Source organism: Ptychodera flava, chromosome 8, assembly GCF_041260155.1.
Source record: "Ptychodera flava strain L36383 chromosome 8, AS_Pfla_20210202, whole genome shotgun sequence".
Taxonomy (NCBI): domain Eukaryota; kingdom Metazoa; phylum Hemichordata; class Enteropneusta; family Ptychoderidae; genus Ptychodera; species Ptychodera flava.
In genome coordinates this window covers 28,492,898-28,512,590 of record NC_091935.1, presented here as the reverse complement: position 1 = coordinate 28,512,590, position 19,693 = coordinate 28,492,898, and the positions used below count along the sequence as shown (strand labels likewise).

The following is a 19,693-nucleotide window of genomic DNA, read 5'->3' as shown; positions in this document are numbered from 1 at the left end:
TAACGAGAAATTTAAAGATTTGGCATTGATCTAATTGCACACAGTCGGCCCATTGGCCTTCCATTCACATGGGGATCAGTGAGGGGCCGGTAATGTATTTCGCCGGATTGTGCCCGAAGGCCTGGCTGGACACCATTCGACTGTTACCCACTCCCACCCAATTAGGAAGAAGATTGGCCTTTGTCCTATCGAAGGACAGACCTCATTTACCTTGGCATGACAAAACGTCACAGAACGCTCAGTCAAATTACTTGACAGCTTTTGGGAGGAAAAAAAAGACGGAGGGACTTAAAGTGACAGTATTTACAGCAGATGTTTGTGTCAAACTTCGGTATGCGCCCCACTCTCATATCGCCTGTCAGCTACCTTCACTTCCCCACAACGACACATCGATGAAAGTCCGCTTCCGTTCTTCCATTCGCCGTGGGTCCCAGGTGCGCACCGTGTCCGCGCGCGAGGAACGGCAGATGGCCGTCCCGGTCGATGGCTACACACGTTGAACACACACACATACAGTGCCGTCGCCTTAGCAGTGACACGGCATGTCTTAAATGACTTCATTGGCTCGTCATTCCTCCGTCTTAATTCCGAATTCGCTTTTGTAGTAATCGCATCAAAAAAACCTTCAGTTTTGTTACGGATATTTCGAAAATTGGGGTTGGAAAGCTGAAGTTGTTAGAATACAGCGAAAGGAAGTGTCTTTTCTTTCATTTTTAGCTTTAAATTTTAACTTTAATAAAAGTCCAACTCAGCCACTCCCTGCATATATATAACGTCCAGTAATGATAATAAACCGATGTCAGATTCTTTTGTTTTCGGCAGTCGGTGCATCATTTGATGTTTTTAATCTGTATTTGATTCACAGCGTTATTGAATGTAGCTCCTTTCTTTTTTTCAGAGGGGATGGTTTCGAGTTGTCTTCTCAAATTAAGGACATTTCCAGTAACGCGGAAAATAACGTTGCCATGGTGACCATTGACGAAAGTTTACAAATCTCGCCCGGGGAAAAAATCCTGGCGGGCTAAGGCGCGCCACAAAGATTCAATAGCGCGGAGATTTGACGTTAACTCGGCTTGACAAGGCAAATGAAAGTCGCGCCATTCCTCCTGTAAGAACAACAACAACAATTTCTCCCCAAATCTACATACTTAAGCGACTTGCGCAGACTGATTGACAAGTCCGATAGAATGAGGCGCGTGACGTCATAAGTAGGGCCAATTTGCTTTCAGCCGGTCTCCTAAGAAGACTTGAGAGAGGGGGGAAGTAAAAAAGATGTGTATTTAGGTCGTATTGTCATGGTATCCTAATCGTGTTGTACGGTTGAAGAGAGACCCTTTAGACCCATGCAACATACTCAAATCAAACTATATACAGTTATAACAATGTGAACAATGGCTCCATCCTTCGTATTACTAGCTACTGTACTTCTTTTTTCTATTGTACCTATAGGAAACCAAGCTCTGTGTGGTGGTGTCGCAGGCCTGGCTATTGTCTCCCTCGGCCAAATTAGTCTATTAGAAGTTATGCCATTATGCCAGGCCCTATTCTCATATTTAACTTTTCCAAGCAATATGCTAGCCAAACCCCGATTGGTCATTTTAACGAGACTGTTCTCTCAAGCTCGGTTGGGGTCCCCACTTCAAGTCAAGTTCTCCGGGGCGTTTGAGGATGGGAAGGCTGTTGGATTCATTGGAGTTTAAGGGGTGGAATCCGCAAAGGCAATCTCATCGCTTGCTGCTCCTCATCCGCTGATAGACATAAAAAACCAGCATGGCGTTGCTCGGGCAACCTGGGTCACTTCCCACATCCTGACTGGTACGCAATTTCACTAATAAACACTGACTGGCTCACCAGTTGCCGGGTCGCCGAATGAAATCCTTTGATCCGGTGGGAGTTCTCCACCAACTGGAGTCCGCCAGAAAATAACCCCGGGTAGGTGTTCCAAAGCAAGCCAGTTGACAGATATGACCGGAGCGCCCGGCTGATAGAAATAAAACTGTGATGTTTCCGAAAGAGAAGTGTTTGTGAATAAATACACAAGGCGCTCGGGTCAAAGTTCAGCTATAATACTATCATGCTTCGTATAGCGTGCACAAAGGCAGGGGAAAGTCTGTCCAGTAGCGGCCAAAAAACGTTTTAGAAAGGAACACAAAACAGGCAATACGAGAGAAAACAGTGACGCTTAGAGATGCTCCTTGAATGAGTTCAATAAAGTCGAAGGGACGCATTGAAGAGAGAAGAATCTGTCCACTGTAGCATGTGTAACAGTATTGTGTGTAGACGTCTTTATCTGCACCACAAACCAACAACACAACTCTGCTTCAGAATAAAGTGTCTCGCAGTATGACCTGGCACTTCACAATTACCCCTTTAATGATAAAACAGGTCTTCTGTCGCCTAAGAATAGTTTCTTTTTGTTCGCTTTAGCTAACTGCAGCTTTTTATATATGCGATAAAGGGGATGCATATATTTCTTTTCTGCGTCTCCTCTTTAGACATGGGCAAGCTGTAGTCTAAAAATGGATGGCTAGTTTCTCACAGGCGTTGGACGTGCTTGCAGAGGAGTTAGCTGATTGCAGCAAAATAAAAGTCGCTAAACTACTAATCTTCAGCTCGACAGCGAACAAACTTTGATTTTAAAGTCACCAGCTTACTGCGATGTGAATAGGAATGCGGCTGAGATATACATATTTTAAACGTTTCCTGTCACATATAAGTGACACTATTAAAAACGTCTGTTGACAATTTTTCACGGTCGCTGAAGAGCTCTGGCGACAGTGAACTCATAAGGACATAGGGTGTAGCTGCAGTACAAATGATGATACCTGCAAATCGGTTTTCAGCGGTGTGGTTGGGTCCATCGGATGGTAAACGGGGATAAAACGATTCAAGTCTGACAGACTGCGTTCTAGTGCGTTTCGTGCTTACGTGTTCCAAGTTTGATTTTCCTTCGATGTGTTTTTTCAACTCTTCATCCCGAACTAGATAGAAAGCACATATAACGCGATGCCATGTCTGGCGTCCGATGGGATTTAGGGGGAAACAACAACAAACTTGGCCTCAACACTTTTAGGCAAAAATATACCGTAGACTGTAATTTTTCCGATATCACTGGCATTGGTGAGTTTCAAATGACCGCGCCTCTTCACATATACTTTCCGCGATATTATGATAATGCCACAGTGTTGGAAACGATATCCAAAACCTACACAGAGCTGGGAGAATAGTGTGTGATACTTGGACGAGCAGAAGCGGAAGAATTAGTCACTGCGTTCAATGTAAGCCGAACGCGACAATGTAGAGACAAAACCACACATCGCTAGCAGGGCTGGAATCGATCCGCAGCCTGAGTAAGATCCGCGGCGGTCGCCCTCTTTCGACTGGGGATTAACCTAATTGGCTAAAGCTAGAATCAACATAAACCCCGCAGCACATTCGCGGAATAGAAAAGTGGAAAGAGAGAGAGGGAAAGAGTGAGAGAAAAAAGAAATGTGTAGCTCCGTTTAGTTTAGTGCTTCATCAAGTCCACTCACAATGAACAACACTCTTCTCACTGAATTCTAGATAATTCTTGTCGAAACAAGCTACTTAGCCTTCCATTTTCTACTCTTGAATCACTACATATGCATTTATTCTCCACCTTTCTCCGCTAGCTTTCATTGGAATGTTCACAGCGGGGAAACTCACCCCAAAGATTGTTTCTTTCTTTGTGACTTCATTTCTTGTGTGTCCATTTCATTTGTCAATGTACCCCTCTGGTCAGTAATAGAGTATACATCCAGAGGCAAGGCCAATCTGAAGAAAAGGACGCACCGACTTGCCAAGACAACCAACTTACTTCGTATCACTCCTGTGGCTTAATTAGATGAAATTAGCTGACAGCTCAAACTTATAGGCTGAAAGAGAAAGTGAGAAAAAAGTGAAAACATTCACGCAGCGAGATCGATATCAATTCAAATATATGATAACTCGATTCTTAGTACTTTTGTTGATGTTACAACTACCTATTCTGGCTGGAAAGCTACGGGAGGCTAGCTGTCAACGCTTAGTGATGTTCAGCCAATGGCAGCCCATCTCTTAACAGCCGGTGATGGCCAGTTGACCAATGGCGGTCGCCGACACGCGTCATTTGTTCGACTTTTCATTTTCAACTAAAACAAATAAACGTAGAACTGGCAAAAGAAGGCGGTGCTATCACGTCGCAGTTCACTACGTGTTGAGCGGAGTTGTCCCCCTCGAACGAGACTGTTCTCTAACTTGCTGTGCACGCCAACATATCGAGGTGTTGGACAGTGTAAGTCGGTAGCCATAAAAATTGGCAGAGATATCTCTTACCATGAGTTTCGGAAACCATTTGGACCAGCGGCCAGAGGGCATACCATCGTCGGTGGCGGCCCATGGCCCACCGCAACCACCGACTTTACTTATACGAGCCGAGAAACCCTACCCCCGCACGCCGAAATGTGCACGCTGCAGGAACCACGGTGTCGTTTCGGCCCTCAAAGGCCACAAGCGTTACTGCCGTTGGAGAGACTGTGTTTGCGCAAAGTGTACCCTGATAGCGGAGAGGCAGCGAGTCATGGCGGCCCAGGTGGCTCTCCGACGGCAGCAGGCCCAAGAAGAAAACGAAGCCAGGGAGCTGGGACTTTTGTACGGCACGTCGGACGGAGCGATCTTTACCATGAACGGGCCGCACACATCGCCCCCTGCCTCTAAGCCATACGACCCGTACCACTGTCAGCCCTCAGACGACCCCACTAGTCCAGGTAAAAAAACTCAAAAATTATCCCTTTTAATATCAATTATCAACGTTTAGTAATTCTGAAAACACTCATAAACCTTAAACGAGTGAACTACTTTCGGTAATCGATACCAAAGAGGACATACAAAATGTATGATTTGGCAACCGTGTTCTGTTAATGGCTACAGTTCGGTATTGTATTGTATTCATATATACGTTGTTGTCGGTAGTTCCTCCCAACGCTGTGTTTGTGCTCAAAAAAAAGACATACTTTCATATAAAATAACAACCAAAAGAATGTATGGTGCGCAAAATACAAGAAAAGAGAAATTAAAACATTATATAATTCTTGACTTTCAAAAGCAGTTTGAAAGAACCCTTTTTTGATAATTCCCTATTGTTTTACCAATCGTCCTGTTGGGGCTTGACTTCTATGGTGAACAAAATGTAAGAATTTTGCTACTTTTGTTCGTGGTTTAGTTTAATCTGGGAGACGTGACAGGCCCCGGTTGGAAATGAAAGACTCGCTAAAAGCGCTAGAGTTGACCATTTTCGTTCCAACAAAATCGACACGGCATTCAAAACAACAACAAAAAGTTTTTCAACTGAATTGTACGCTTATGCCAGTTGTGTGTTATACATCGTACCTTCGAGGCTGTTGAGACAAGATTGTTTAAAATCCACCGCCTCTTGATTCAGTATATCGGTTTTTTTTCCTCAAAAGACCTTCCAATATCGAACGAAAAACAGCAATCCGGACGGTTTTCCTAGTTCAAATCGACAAAACGCCGGACTGGACAGCGATCTAATCACGTGACCCAAATAGAAATGATCTCAATTGCAGGGTTTTGTGAACCAAATCTACAAATTTAAGCAGTTACTTGTTACATATCAAAACAAGATCTAGTCACGTCATGCCGACTTTTTTTCTGTCAAGTGTTTGTCTACATTCTTGGTAAGATTAAGAACACTCCACCAGACGGTCTGGAGTAACTGAAGAAAACTTGGAACCCCCTTAATTATACCGTTTTACTCCTTAAATGCGCAAAAAGAACAATTTGTTTCAATGCCATTTTTGTCCGAAACGCTGTATTAGTAGCTCATTAGACGGAGGGCTTGGGCTCTCGCAAAAGCTGCTTTGAAGACTTAAGACAAAGAGCGCCGGCTTGAGCGCTAGTTTGCTGAGCTGTGTTTTATTTCAGACCATCTTGAAATGCACCGCTTTGCCGAAATGCAACCAGCGTGTCTAAGACTTCGCAAACAGAAAGGAATCAAAGGCAGGGACACTTCTGGCGCCCAAACTGCACGAACTTGCTGAACTCAAGCAAAGCCCCCCTCCCCTTCCCCCATGACCCAACTGTAGAAGAAACAGAAACTTGAAAAGGTCCGACACTTCTGTGTTTGCTGAATAAGTACTCGTGGTAGTTTTGTCGTTTGTTTTGCCACTGTCATACGCAAGGCCGCTCAGCATCAATCTTCGAATACCGAGCGAAAATCCCAACGATAAAGGTGTCGTGGCTACACACAGAAAAGTGATATGTTTTTCTAACTATTCAATGTGGAGCTTGTACGAATTTGTTTTCAGCTTAATGGTAAATTAAGGTGCCGAGGAAAAGAAAGGGAGACGTGAAATTAGTGAAAGGGTGATAGCATTTGACCTTACGTTGAGTGAAAATGAACCTCAGACCTTGTGGGTGCATTGATAGCCAAAGAGTATTAAGGAATGACTAACGAAAACGCTGTTAAAGAACTGTACTTCTTGTTTACCCTCTGTATGTTTCTATAAAGTTCAATCTGTGCTGATAAAAACGCCATGACATCAAACAAAAAGACGCAGACACGTAGAAACAAATTAACCCACCGAGAAATAGACACAGATACTGACTCGCCGCTGAATCGGACAAGGATTGTATGTACTGAACTTCTCTCATTCAAAATGTTTCACGTGACGAGCTGTTCGTTTTTTAGAGGCGTGCAACGAAAAGGACCGGCAAGACAGCTAGTCGCTGTTCCATTCATACACACCAATGATCTCCGTCATCAGTCAAGCTGTTAATACTCCTTTCGTAAGGAAACACTGGATACGATCTGTATTAAGCAAAAAATCACAAAATCAAAAACATTTCCAAGAATTATATTCTCTTTGCCTTGTAAATGTTAGAAGTGCTTCAAAGCTACAACAAAGTCAATCTCGGCACTCCATTTCTTACAAAAAATAAACTTCCTCTTATTAACAGAAAAAGTTAAGCCTAGAATGGTCTCCTTTTTGTTTTCTGTCACCAAAATGTCAATACTTTAAAAACTTTTACGACAACTACGTAAATTGAAGGGACATTGTTCGGTCACCATTACAACTATTACAGAGCGAAATTTGATATTTAACGGCAATTGGACTCAAAGACTTCCACATTTAATATTCGCATTGTGAGATCGCTGATCATACTGAATAGCTTCTTGAATATATGCAACTCCTTTGGACGTAAATGCTACTTGGGGTGAGGATCCAGTACAACAGTTTAACGAAATTTGCGGTGCCAAAGTTTTCAAACTTTTATGAACGGAAATAAACACATTGAAACGCACCCATCATTACTAGGTATATCACGAAGTTGTACTCCCTAGAGAGATATGTCGACAACGCCGTTGGGACTTCCTGAATGGGAGCAAATTCGCCAATACTAGCGAGCTGGAAATCAATTAAAAGACAAACACAATAATGCTGGCATCGGGCGTGAGTCTGGTCTGCGTTTGCAAGGCTAGTTCAGGCGACCGACCATAATGGGTTACGGCGAGACAAACGACCCACAAGCAGCAATGGAACAAAATAACGCCAAGTTTGCATTGTGAAAGTTTCATTTTCAGGAGACGTTTGAACTTTTCTCTTCAAAGCCCTCTGTGATGTTTCCATCAGATGTTTACAACATTAAAAGAAATCTCACAAAAGGAGTAAAAAAAAAAACTTTGAAAAAGAGAGTAGTGTATGTAGCCGAAACTCTGTCAGTGTAAGCGATGCATTTCAATAAACGCTATTAAGAGATCAAATGAAATTGAGTTCGATTATAGACTGCTCCCCACTCACAATATATCGGATTCTTTTATTCGGTTATCAACTGCACATGGGGAAAATATTGAAAAAGCTCTTTAAAGGAAGCCACAAGCCACCGAGACACTTGCTATGGCGTGTTAAATAGACTCCGGCATTGAGCTGTCAAGTAAAGATGACATGTTGTTAGGCAATCCACACCCAGTCACTCTGCACCCAGCTAAACTATCTGAATTCTGCAGATTGACATCGATGTGACAGGGAAGCTTCGTCGCTGTAACGGGGGACTTCAACAACCTTCGCTTGTCATGTTTTTTTTTTGTGGTCGGGCCGTACACCTTCTTCGGTGGAAGGGGCCGGGGAGCCGCAGACACCGAGGGATTTCAGAACCGGTCGATCTCCTGCACGAACCACGCCTGGCAATGGCAGGACACACGGGTTTTGAAGTTTCTGGTAGAACTCGGTAAAACTTGACATTTGAAGGGTTTTCTTTTTCTTTGATTCGACACCGCTTTGCGTTCTTCTTAGAGAGAGAGAGAGAGAGAGAGAGAGAGAGAGAGAGAGAGAGAGAGAGAGAGAGAGAGAGAGAGAGAGAGAGAGAGAGAGAGAGAGGAAACTAAATTTCACAGTCCATCAGGCCAAATTACCCTACTATGAATAGCGATACACAGACACAAGTGAAAATATAATTTTCCATACGTTTATTTATTGAAGTGATTCCCCAGCCGAAATGATATTCAATTAATTTGAATCTTTCACTGACAGGAAAGACTCTGATACGTGTTCTTGGAACGCTAACATGTTCAACCTTGATCACATTTCATAATAACCGCAGCTTTCTTACAACGCATTGTTCAAAATGACGGCCAAAACACGACCGTCATCAAGCCAGAAACCCTCCTAGAACGAACTAGAAAAAGCCTAAACCTTTGATGAAAACTCGGAAAATTTATGCAATTTATGCACAACGTTACTGTTGTTTCCGAAATGTGCTGTTTATGAAAACAGAAGTGTATGCGGCACAAGCGCGGGCGCAGCCAAATTTGACAGAAATAAAGTTGAAATTTGTTTCGTAGATTTCAGCGGTATGGTCAACAAATGCCTCTTATCGCCATTCTGACTATTCTGCCAACAAAGAATAGTCTGGTGAAAATCATGTAGAATTTATTTAAGCTGTCCCGAGTTAGCCGCGAATTAAAGCAACAACACAATAGAACAGCTCGCTTTGCCGGTCCCGTAGTCTTGGGTTTACAACCCATGGGAGTTGAGAATGACCTGCTTGAAGTGATGCTTGACGTTCGAGGGCTGCATACATAAACTGCATCGATCATTTCAAACTAGCATTAGTAGACAATTTTAAAAAAGGATTAAATCAGATATGCATCGTTATACGTGCCGTACAGCATAGACAGTAGAAGCTTTGAGGAATATTTCGTAAACGTTGATCTAAATGTCGACAGCCATAGTTTGGGGGTTAAATTTCAAAGCTAGAGAAATTCTTGTCAACAGGTTGGAGGCAAACACTTGTACTAAGTTGTAGCTTGTTGCCTTGTTCGGTTTCGACCACGTGGGTGAACTGTTTGACTGCAAATTAATATGTGTGTTGCTGTGCATGACAAAGAGCCAAAAACTTTGAAGTTTCATGTTATTGAAGAGATAGAAAACAGCATTTTGATAAATGAAGCGGGCTATAAATATAAAAAGAGCATAATTGTCTATTTCCATGTTACTTTCACCGGCGACTGCGTTAGATGTATGATTGATATCTTTCTTTCGTGTAATTACATGACATTTTGTACAAAATGGGGTGTGCTGGTTGGTGTAAGAGCGTATAAAAACGCATCACTGCCTTGAAATTAAAATTGGAAACAGTTTTATTGTCGAATGGACAAGGTACAACATGTCTTTTCGAAAACCTCGAGCAGACGGACAGTAACTATGGACTCCCGAGGAAAACCGATACCAGCGGGTGACCTTTCTATTTACTAATGGGAGCACTAAACCGCAGAAATGCCCCACCGTCCGACAATTAAAAAAGATCGATTTTTCCCTCCCTTATTTCAACAATTCCAAGTATCATTTTCCATGGAGACGATCATAGAAAGGAGAGCAGTGCCTAGGAAGCGGAATGTCAAATCTTGTTAGCGTATTCAAATAAGGGGAAATTGGCAAAATTACGCCCGAACACTTGCAGCTAGCGTTTAATAAAAACAGCGCCAGCCGTGTATCGAAGTAATAGAAATAATCGAGTTTTGATTGCTTTTTGATGAATCGGGACCAACGATCCGACTTCGGTGAGCGTTTTCAAAACTGGGTGAAATTGACGACAATCTTGGCTTTATTGTGTCAGCTCTCGATACAGACGCCTAAATGCCGGGAACAAAAAACCCACCCCAAAACCAGAAATATACATTTCACGATTCATTCGGAAATGATCAGCTGTTTCGTCGGAAACGAGACTTTTATTATTATTTTTCCGGGGAAGTGACTGCTTTGAGATTTTTTTATAGTTGATTAATCCACTTCAAATTCTTTCGAACCAGGCGACAGATACTTTAGCAGTTAATCGACAAAATGTTGGCGATACACGCAACGTGGCTGTCAGTTGCTCGACGATGACATCCAGATGTTTAATCGTATCGGCGATCAAATAGTTCCGGCTGAGCAAATATGGCAATGACTGGCATGTATCCACACCGTAACGCCGCAACAATGTGGAATTAACAATTGAAATTAGAAATATTTGTTGAAAGAAAGAATATCAGGCGAATTCTTCGGAAAATATGACACTATGTATTGACAATAAATTGACAATGGTGAACTATTTTTCACTTATGCAACCGCCGTTTGGAATCGGAACTTTTACTGTTCGAATGTTATTGTTGTCAACTTCATTGTAATGTAATTATAGATAATCGTCGAGATATGCTCGATTATAATCGATCATAAACGGAACGCGTCGCTTACTTAATGGGCGCACGGCAAAAGAACGCAGGACCCATTCGATTGCCCCCGTGACAGCACCATTGTGTCGGTCCGTCGATGACACTTTTTTTGTGGGCGAAAGCTGAACACTTTACTCTCTGAAATCAGGAGTGTTGTTTACAAAATGCAAAGCTAAATAATCTGTTTTTATCGTCTTGGTTTTCACGCATATGTAATTTGGTATGGTAGTTAAATCTCGACGAAGATTTCTGCTGATGTACTACATTTCACAACCCCTATTGGTGTTGACACCACCATCGCCACCGTACACAAAGGGAAAGAGACAACAAGCTCTGAAGCGCTGGCTATGACTGTATCGTTTACTAATGGGCGGTTTCGAGTGTGGAGTACGTTTCAGATCAAAGGGTGCACCCCACTGAGCGACGATTGAGCAAAAAATAGAAGAGCTGAGTGGGGGGAGGGGAACTGGGTGGGGGTTGGGGGAGGGGGTGTGGGTGTGACATAAGTCGCAAATCTCCTTGGCAAAATGAATACCAACACTTATGGGACATCATCGTGTCAAATGATATGTAAGCGGTAGGAACATCCGCCATTGCCAACCCCTTGATAATCCGTTGCTTAATTTCAACTTTTGTAACGATTATTGGTGATGATTTATTTAACTAATTAAAGCTGGCTTAATCGAGGGCTCGATTTAGAAACAGAAGACTTGGCATCTACACTAATTGCGACACACTCGCATGTCACAGCCGGTGAAAATGCACCGAGCTCAATTTCTTAATACCACCCACACCGCGCCAGCTTCAACCGGGCCAATTCATTCAGTAAAACAGGAATTTAATGGTCGAACAATGTTCTGTTTATCGCTATTGTGAAAAAATAAATCATCTTTTGAATTATACTTTTGTGAAACAATATCGCCGGCATTATAATGCATACAGGATCGCCAGCCTGTTTCTCCACCGTTAAAAAAGTTGTCGCCTATTGTTCTAACCCCTGTATGTTGCAAATTACATTCCCTCTCATTAAAGCCCTTTGTGTGAGATGGAAAGAGACCATTAAACGGTTGAAAATAGAAAATAAACACACAATATAAAATAAAAAAGACATTCTTTTCAGCACGCTTCGAAAAAGCGGTATGCGAGTTACCCCTTTGTCGTTCTTGGTATCAATTTTCAAAACATGCTTTCACATGTTCGAAATTTGCTATATTCAGAATGCTAGTGTTGAAGAGGGTGTTTGTTCATCCTTTTTTTCGATGCATGCTTGTTTCAAATGTGCATTAAAGATAAAAATTAAGATTCTATAGAAATAATTGACTGAAAAACTGTTTCACTTTTCTAGATTGTTCAACATTTACCCTTCTTCGATCACAATGCATTTCGCCAAACGCAATATGATCCCAGGGAATATTAATTTATTGAATAACTGGACCGCTCTTTAGGTGTATGTACGTAATTTATATCCAGTTCTTGTAAACTTTAGGGTTAAGTTTCGTGTTTTTGAACCGTGATCATGACTTTAAATATCAAGGTATTGGTGTCAAGTGAGCCGATTTTTGAAAGCGGAAATGTTTGTTTGGTAGTGCGGTTAGGTTGTTAGTCCAACGATGTTGGTTTCGTTGATTGACTGATTGGGCGAGGGTAAAGAAGCGAGGCGGCAGGCCAGAAAGGGACATGATTGGGAGATTTGGGGAAAGTATCAAACGCGTCAACAACGGAAAGAGAGTTAGAAAGACTGACACAGACGGAATAGCGGATAGTGGAATGTGTAAAGACACAGACACGCGCCCAAACTAGACAGAAATAGGGGTAAGCGGAGTCCCGCTTTGTTGACAGACAGGTGAATTAGTACGGAAAGGGCAGACGTGGAGAAGACACCCCGGGGTAGAGTGGTACAGATAGGGGACATTCAGAAAGGGGAGACTGTACACTGGGAAAGATCGTAGAGAGGGTTGGGTGGGGGGATAGGTAGGAGGAGGATAGGGAGAAACTGGCAGTCATAGGTAGAGATAAGACAAGGGTGAGATCTAGGAATAGGGCATGTACAGAAACACAGGGCGACAAGTGACAGCTGTGGTGAGGAGACAGGACCATCATGGACTTGAGATTGACAGTTAGAGAAGCCCTGGCAAATAATGATCAACACAGTAGTTTTTGTGGCGAGATAAGAAGCCAGGGACAGGGGATGGATTGGGGAGGGGTAGATGTATAATTTTAACAAGCGTGAATGTTTAATGGTCAACAAGTATTGCTAATTTCGGGAGAATTACTAATTTTGCTAATTTGTCAATTTACACGACAATGCGAACCTACAGGACCACTAAAAACGATAGTTGACGTTTTAATTGACGACTGTAGTTCTAAATGTTAGTCGATTTTTACTCACATTGTGCTACCGTACGTCCGGATTTGACGAGAGTCACACGACACCAACTGTAGTTTTAGACCAGCGGGAGTCATCAGGGAGGACGGCCTCCCATGCGGAATTCAGAAGTATCGCCACGGGGGCAAGCCCAAATCGCAGTGTGTACTCGTGTGCGCGAGCACCGGAAAACGAGTCAACTTTACTGATGTACAAATTCATAGGGCAATTAGATAGTGAGCCCGCCCGACCTCCTAGGTGAGGATAATGATCGGGGACAGCCTGCGCTACAACACCATGAAATTGACAGCACCGCTTGAACGGGCACCGAAACAGAACTGTATGTCAATATGGCCAAGTGTTATCGCTCGATTTCAACACATGATTAATTTCATATTTGTACTCGGTAATCACATTTCATCGTGTACGCTGACACCGTACGCATGGATTAATAGTATTATTTCATCGGTGATTTGTCTCTCCCGACAAAAAATACACAACCGTCGGCGTTTTGCGATCTCCTCCCCGCCAATAAATTTCCTATATTTTCGCGCCTTCTCGGCTGAAATTGGTCGGAAACTGCGGGTGAAAAAACGTACACGGTGATAACGAAATCGAATTGAACGTGTTTATTGCGACTCATCCATGTTGAAAGTCGATTTTTTTCGTGTTTGTGAAATGATACCGCTTGCAGTTTGCAATCCAAGGATTGAAATTTGTCTCGATTTTGCCATTTGGTGATTTTGATATCCTGTTAATGCCATCATTGATCGAGCGTCTACTCGGTAAACGTTTATTTGATTCCCTGAGCTATGCTAATCACACTGACGCTAAATCACGCACGTTTTGCTCTATTGCAGATCTCAAGCGACCAAGGTTGGATTTCTCGCTGTCTACCGTACATGGCGCACCAGCCGGAGCCGCCTCGTCCGCCAGTGATCGGAAGTCCACCTCGCCCGCCACGACAGCAAGCGACAGCGGCGTGATATCGCCAGACCCACAGACATCTTCTTCCGCCGAGACGAGAGCACTGGCATTGTCCCCATCACCCCCGGCAGCGCCTGTCACACCCAAAGAAGAACCACAAAGTCCGGCCAGTGACGACGTTGACGACGCAAAGTCAGAAAACTTTTCATCAAAAGAGCGCGTGTCACCGGAAACTCGCAGTCGGGAGAACAGCGGAGTCGCCTCCAGCAATAGCAGCAGTGACGCTTCGTCTGGTAGAACGCATCGCTCGCCAATAGAAATTTTATCTTCCGTTTTCCCGACTCAGAAGCGAAGTGTCCTACAACTAATCTTGCAAGGCTGTAACGGGAATGTTGTGCAAGCTATAGAGCAAGTTCTGAACAATCACACCGGGCCACAGCACCACGTCCCGATCACATCGGCGTCGGTATCGACGAACGGCACCATACTAACCCATAGGCCCTACCTCCCGGCCTCGCCGCTCAGTTCACCGGGACTCAAATCAGCTTTCTCTCCGATCCCGTCGGCCGACCGAGGGGTCCACACAAGCGTCGGCCTGGGGATCAACCCCGCCGTCAGGTTTGCCTACACACCCCATCCACGTGGGTTCGCTTTTGTCAGTCCTTACCCGCCCGCCATGATGCCGCCGATCGGGACGAGGCCCGTCACGGACTTGAACTACAGCTTCAGCGGTATCATGAGGGGGATGTCACACGGACACAAAGATCGTCCTAACGGCGGAGTGTTCCCTCTCTACGCCTCCTGTCGCTGCAAAGCGTGCATGTCAAACGACAAATCACAGTCCTGCCTCAACGAGCAGTAGCATGCACCCCTCTCTGTCACCAACGAGCCCCACCGCCCTTTTTTGACGAGCTTTAAAACAACGGACACAATTTCAACAGAGGTTACTTTGACAGTGAGTTTTGAAATTTTTGCAAAACTCAAGCCAATTTTAGACCTTATTAAAATACTAAAAAGAGGTGACCAGCACTAAAGGCTTACGGTTCGTTTCAAACACTTGCTACAGAAACTGTTATCGAGAAGTGTCAATCTCGGGCAACGACGCACAACGATTTGCCTGCAAGAGAAATATAACTGTCGGCAACCGCAGTGCGCTCCGAGAGGTTGAAGTATTCGCGTACGTAAGTTACGACGGTCGTGTATTTTGACTTTCAGAAGGCCAGCGCACTTTTAATTGGAAACTGCGAACATTGCTAATGTATACAGACACGTTTCAAAGTCAAAATTATTATTATTTTTTTATATTTATTTTGTAAATTTCAGTACTGTAATGACCTGTCAGAGTTAAAAACTATTAACAAAAATTTAATTAGCGTATTCAAATGAGTTGACCCACCGTCAGACAGGTGTGCATCACTTTAATTTTTTTTGTAAAAAAAGGAATGAGTCGTAAAATACGCTGACTCGAACTAACCGTGGACTTGGGCGCTATGGTATCGACAAGGAGTATGTATATAATCCAATTTAGTGTCTATATTTGGTGCAAAAAAGGCTTGTAAAGTGTTTTAGCTTGCTATGCCTATATCTCTTTCCGCTGTCCCGTGTTTTCAGCTTGGACCTGCCAGTGACGGCACTATAGGTATCTTTCCAAAAAACAATTCTTGTTACCGTTTCTGAACGAAACGAGTGCGGCAACGTACCTTCGTAATTATTTGCATCAGGGACGCTTACATTAACGACATTGCTTTTGTTTCCAGTCGACAATTTCCCCAACACTTGGGAATCGACGCTGGGTATTTTTTTTATCTACACGTTACTATAATATGCTGCCAAAATTTTCAAGACACTTTGTACTTTACTTGTTACACACCCTCTAGGGGGACTCAGTCAGTCTCTCTTTTCGGTACACAGGGTTTATAGTATAAAATTTCAATAATATTGAACTTCATATTCTGTATTCCATCTATGTTTTTTTGTAAATTCTTCGTGTTAGATAATCATTTATTTTTGAAACTATTCTGAATGTTGTAAAAAGCTCTCTTCGAGCAATGACCGTCGATATGATGACGTCACAAGATCACGGAGAGTTAACTTGACATTACGAGTCACATGCATATTGAAATTAGCACGGTATTATCATGTGCCCGACATTCTCTCGGATTTTCGAAAAGAAACTTTTTCTGTCGTTTGTTGAAGTAATAAAGTTGTAAATATATTTAAATGTCCCTAAAGAGACCTGTGAACATGTAGTTTTCTTTTTTCTCCTAGTAACGATTGCTCTAGCTCCACTACATGGTGTCATCGATCATCAAGCGAGCGTAATATTTCAATGTTGATGGTATCGTTCTGTCATTAATAACGTGTTTGGTCATGTGAAAATGGAAGTTATTCTTGTCGCATTGAGTAAACTTGTTTTTGTCAGAAACTGTGAATTTTCATGTAATACTTCGTACTGTTCGCTAACAAATGATTTCACATCATTTAAGCCGGCAGTTGTTTTGTTGTTTAGCCTTGTTAATTAATAGCCACTCTCCATCCTGTCCCGAAAAAATTCCAGCACAATTTCACATTTTTTCTCTTTTTGTGTCTTTTCTCTTTTAGTGATATAAATGCTTCCGATTTCATTGTTTGTCTGCCTTCAAGAAATCATTGTGCCACTATCACTTTGCCCCTCAAAAAATCCTTGGTAAACATCTTTGCCGAGTATAAGCCTAGATAAACAACGGGGATTAGCGAGTTCTGCTGCATTTATCAAGTCTTAAAGGATTGCTATTGTTTGAGCGGTTAAACTAAAGTTTTAGGACGAGAAACCACAGCCCCGGGGCTAGTATGTTTAGTGCACCATTCAAATTGACGGCCTTTCACTGGTGGGATCGGAATCACTCGCTGGAAGACCCTATTCACCGTCAATGGCACGGGGTTTTAATTTTCGCTAATGTGCGAAAAATCACAGCCAAAAAGAAAACACACTGCCAATCATCAATACTTCGTTTGAAATTGGCGCCAAAGCTTTCTCTCTACTTTCTATGCTGCCGTCTGAAACTTCCACGTGGGGATGGAAAAGTTGGAACAATGTGCCTTTTGCTGGTTCGGGCGCGGATGTTGGAACTTAAATAGTTCATCGATAGACCCGTTTCTAGTATTATAAGTGGGGAAATGAGAGAAAAATATCAAAATGTGTCATATCTGGCGACAGGCGCGATATTTCTCGGTGCAATGAAGACAAGTCACCTTGAAAATTGGAAGACAAGGGTATTAAACTGATTATCTTGATAACTTAGTTTTAATGTTACATTAATACACCGTTTCCATATGATAACAATCGGGATATAAGGAGACCTATTTACTCCAATCTTTATTCTGAACCAGTGCCACTGCCTTTTGATAGGGTTTGCGTTCCGCATCTCGCCAACAGCTGTTCGCTTGTTGTGAGAGCTCTGTGCCAAATTGTCACTGGACAAACACCAATTTGTAATAATTGCGATTGCTTGCCTGGGTGATTTCTTTCAAACTTCCCCACATTTTGGGTTGAAAGTAACCATTCTAGCGTAAATAGACTCTTCCTTGTGACTGCACATTGTCTGGTGGACGGTTGCTAGGCACCAAATCCCCCCTACCCCGGCTCTTAATGAGCACAGAGGGGTGATCGGGACACACCTTGTCAGATTGCCCTATCACCGTGTTGCATTTCCTCTTGGCGTAACAATAACGCACCGGGGCGGGCGTTGTTCGCGGCAGATGAGGCGAACGCGGAGGCTATCAGTGACGACTTATAGACCACATCTTGGCCTCGCCATAGATTTTCCCTAAGGTATAAGAGAAATTCTTCTCTGACGGTGTTTGAACTTTGATATCGCGACAGTTCCTCAGAGAGATCGGTTGCCTTTCTCTTTGTCTCTACTTAGGAGGTGATCAAGTGAAATATAAACTAGGAATCAGATTAGAATAAACAGACAACCATCACATCAAATATGGTGGTTTTACAACTATAGATCTGTCCTGTTCCGAAAAATTAAAATGCGTCGTATTTTATGTGGCTATTCCTTATACAAGGGATTCTCATATGAAGTTAGTATATAGCCATTGCTGTCAATATCACAGCCCCAGCATGACCCGGATGACATTTTCGTGCCTCGCATTGCGCATGGGAAATACAGCTTATATAGAAACATATTTTGTGCTCACCAACATATGTGACACTCAATTTAAACAGTTTACAACGAATAGGAAATGACCTCGTTTGGAACGTTTGAAAGTCTTGCTATCTCTGGTACCACGATATTTTCAAAAATTGGAAAAGATAGTTTTTGCTCTAAATTTAGATATGACAGATAATGAAATTCGTTTCATTATGAAATGGGGCTAAACTTCCATACTAAATATACACGATGACTGACCATAAAGTAAACTGCACTTTAGGTACCGATACTGGGTCATGGCATTGCTAACAAGTCACGAGGCCACGACTCGACCCACCAGAATGAAATGGACTCTCTTTGAGGGGAAACAGAAAAAAATGTCAGTTTCAGTGATATGACGCCGTCAAACCCTGGTTTCATTGCTGCATAACGGTAGGCTGACTGCGGGGCAAGAGAATAAGTGGGTGGGTGGGCATATATGGTAAACTGCTTTATTAATAGGGAAACTGTTGTGAGTGGCACTCCGAGCCGTGCTTTGCTCCCATCGCCGGCGCTATTGTTGTTTTAACCAATGCTAATAGTGGTGGGTAACCTGTCAATCCAAGCACGATTGAGACTTTCCTGTTATCCCAGCCGGGAAAGTGAGGAATCTTATCAAACCTATGGAGATGAAACCAGTTACCCTTTGGCAGAAATTTTTAATGTTGTTTTAAGTGTTGAGTCAAACCCGTATCTTTTTATCTCATCGAATACTACGGCTTCGATCTCTCTGCAACCACCGATCGCGATTCTGTCGTCTGGAGCGCACACACGCAGTGATGTGTTTATCATGTTTATATCTCTGCTTGTATATTGAACTAATTGTATGCCCCCGTCCGGTAATTGACCCGACAACCAACACCGACGATATAGCAGTTCCTAGCAGTGGGCATATCTCGCCGCAGTGGCAGCCTGTCTTCGAAAACATGGCTTCCCGGGCTGTTGGTGAGACCCGAAGGCGAGAAACGTTTAAAGTGTCTCCTCAAGGGTCAATAAGCCTCATATCTGACCCCTGAACCAAAACACGCGATGACTGGAGGATATTGCGCGCAAAAAGTTGACGTTTCAGAAAAGGGTCAAAATAGTTTCACCAATTCTTGTAAAAAAAAGTTTTTCAAAGTTGAAGTCCCTACCCCTTGACACTTGTTGAAGATTGACATTGCCGTCAAACGTGCTTTAATCGTCCTAAAACTACATTGTGATTTAAATATGATTATTAATTCCTATATTTTACTAATCAATATTGCCCTTTCATTTGTCGCTATGACTTATTCGATCAATAAACGAAAACATTCGTTCTGAACAGACTCATGGACGATTGTATTAAAGGGTTTTGATTGGTCGTACCCGGGCGTGTTCAGTGTGTTTGAAAGGCAAAACGGTAGCCAGGTATCAGCCATTGGTTTAATACATGATGAAGAGTAAAGCATTTTTCCTCGGATATTAGGCATGGCAGGCGCTTTCAAAGTTCCGAATCGAAATAACTCGGCTTGC

At 42.9% G+C, this 19,693-nt stretch overlaps 1 protein-coding gene across 1 annotated transcript; it reads left to right on the top strand.

Moving 5' to 3' along the window:
* The first annotated feature begins 4,151 nt into the window (after positions 1-4,151).
* Positions 4,152-16,252, top strand: LOC139138955 (doublesex- and mab-3-related transcription factor A2-like). The gene is made up of 2 exons (XM_070707595.1): positions 4,152-4,766; positions 13,955-16,252. The coding sequence occupies exons 1-2, from the start codon at positions 4,337-4,339 to the stop codon at positions 14,881-14,883; spliced, it is 1,359 nt and encodes a 452-aa protein (XP_070563696.1). The 5' UTR covers positions 4,152-4,336; the 3' UTR covers positions 14,884-16,252.
* The last annotated feature ends 3,441 nt before the right edge of the window (positions 16,253-19,693 follow it).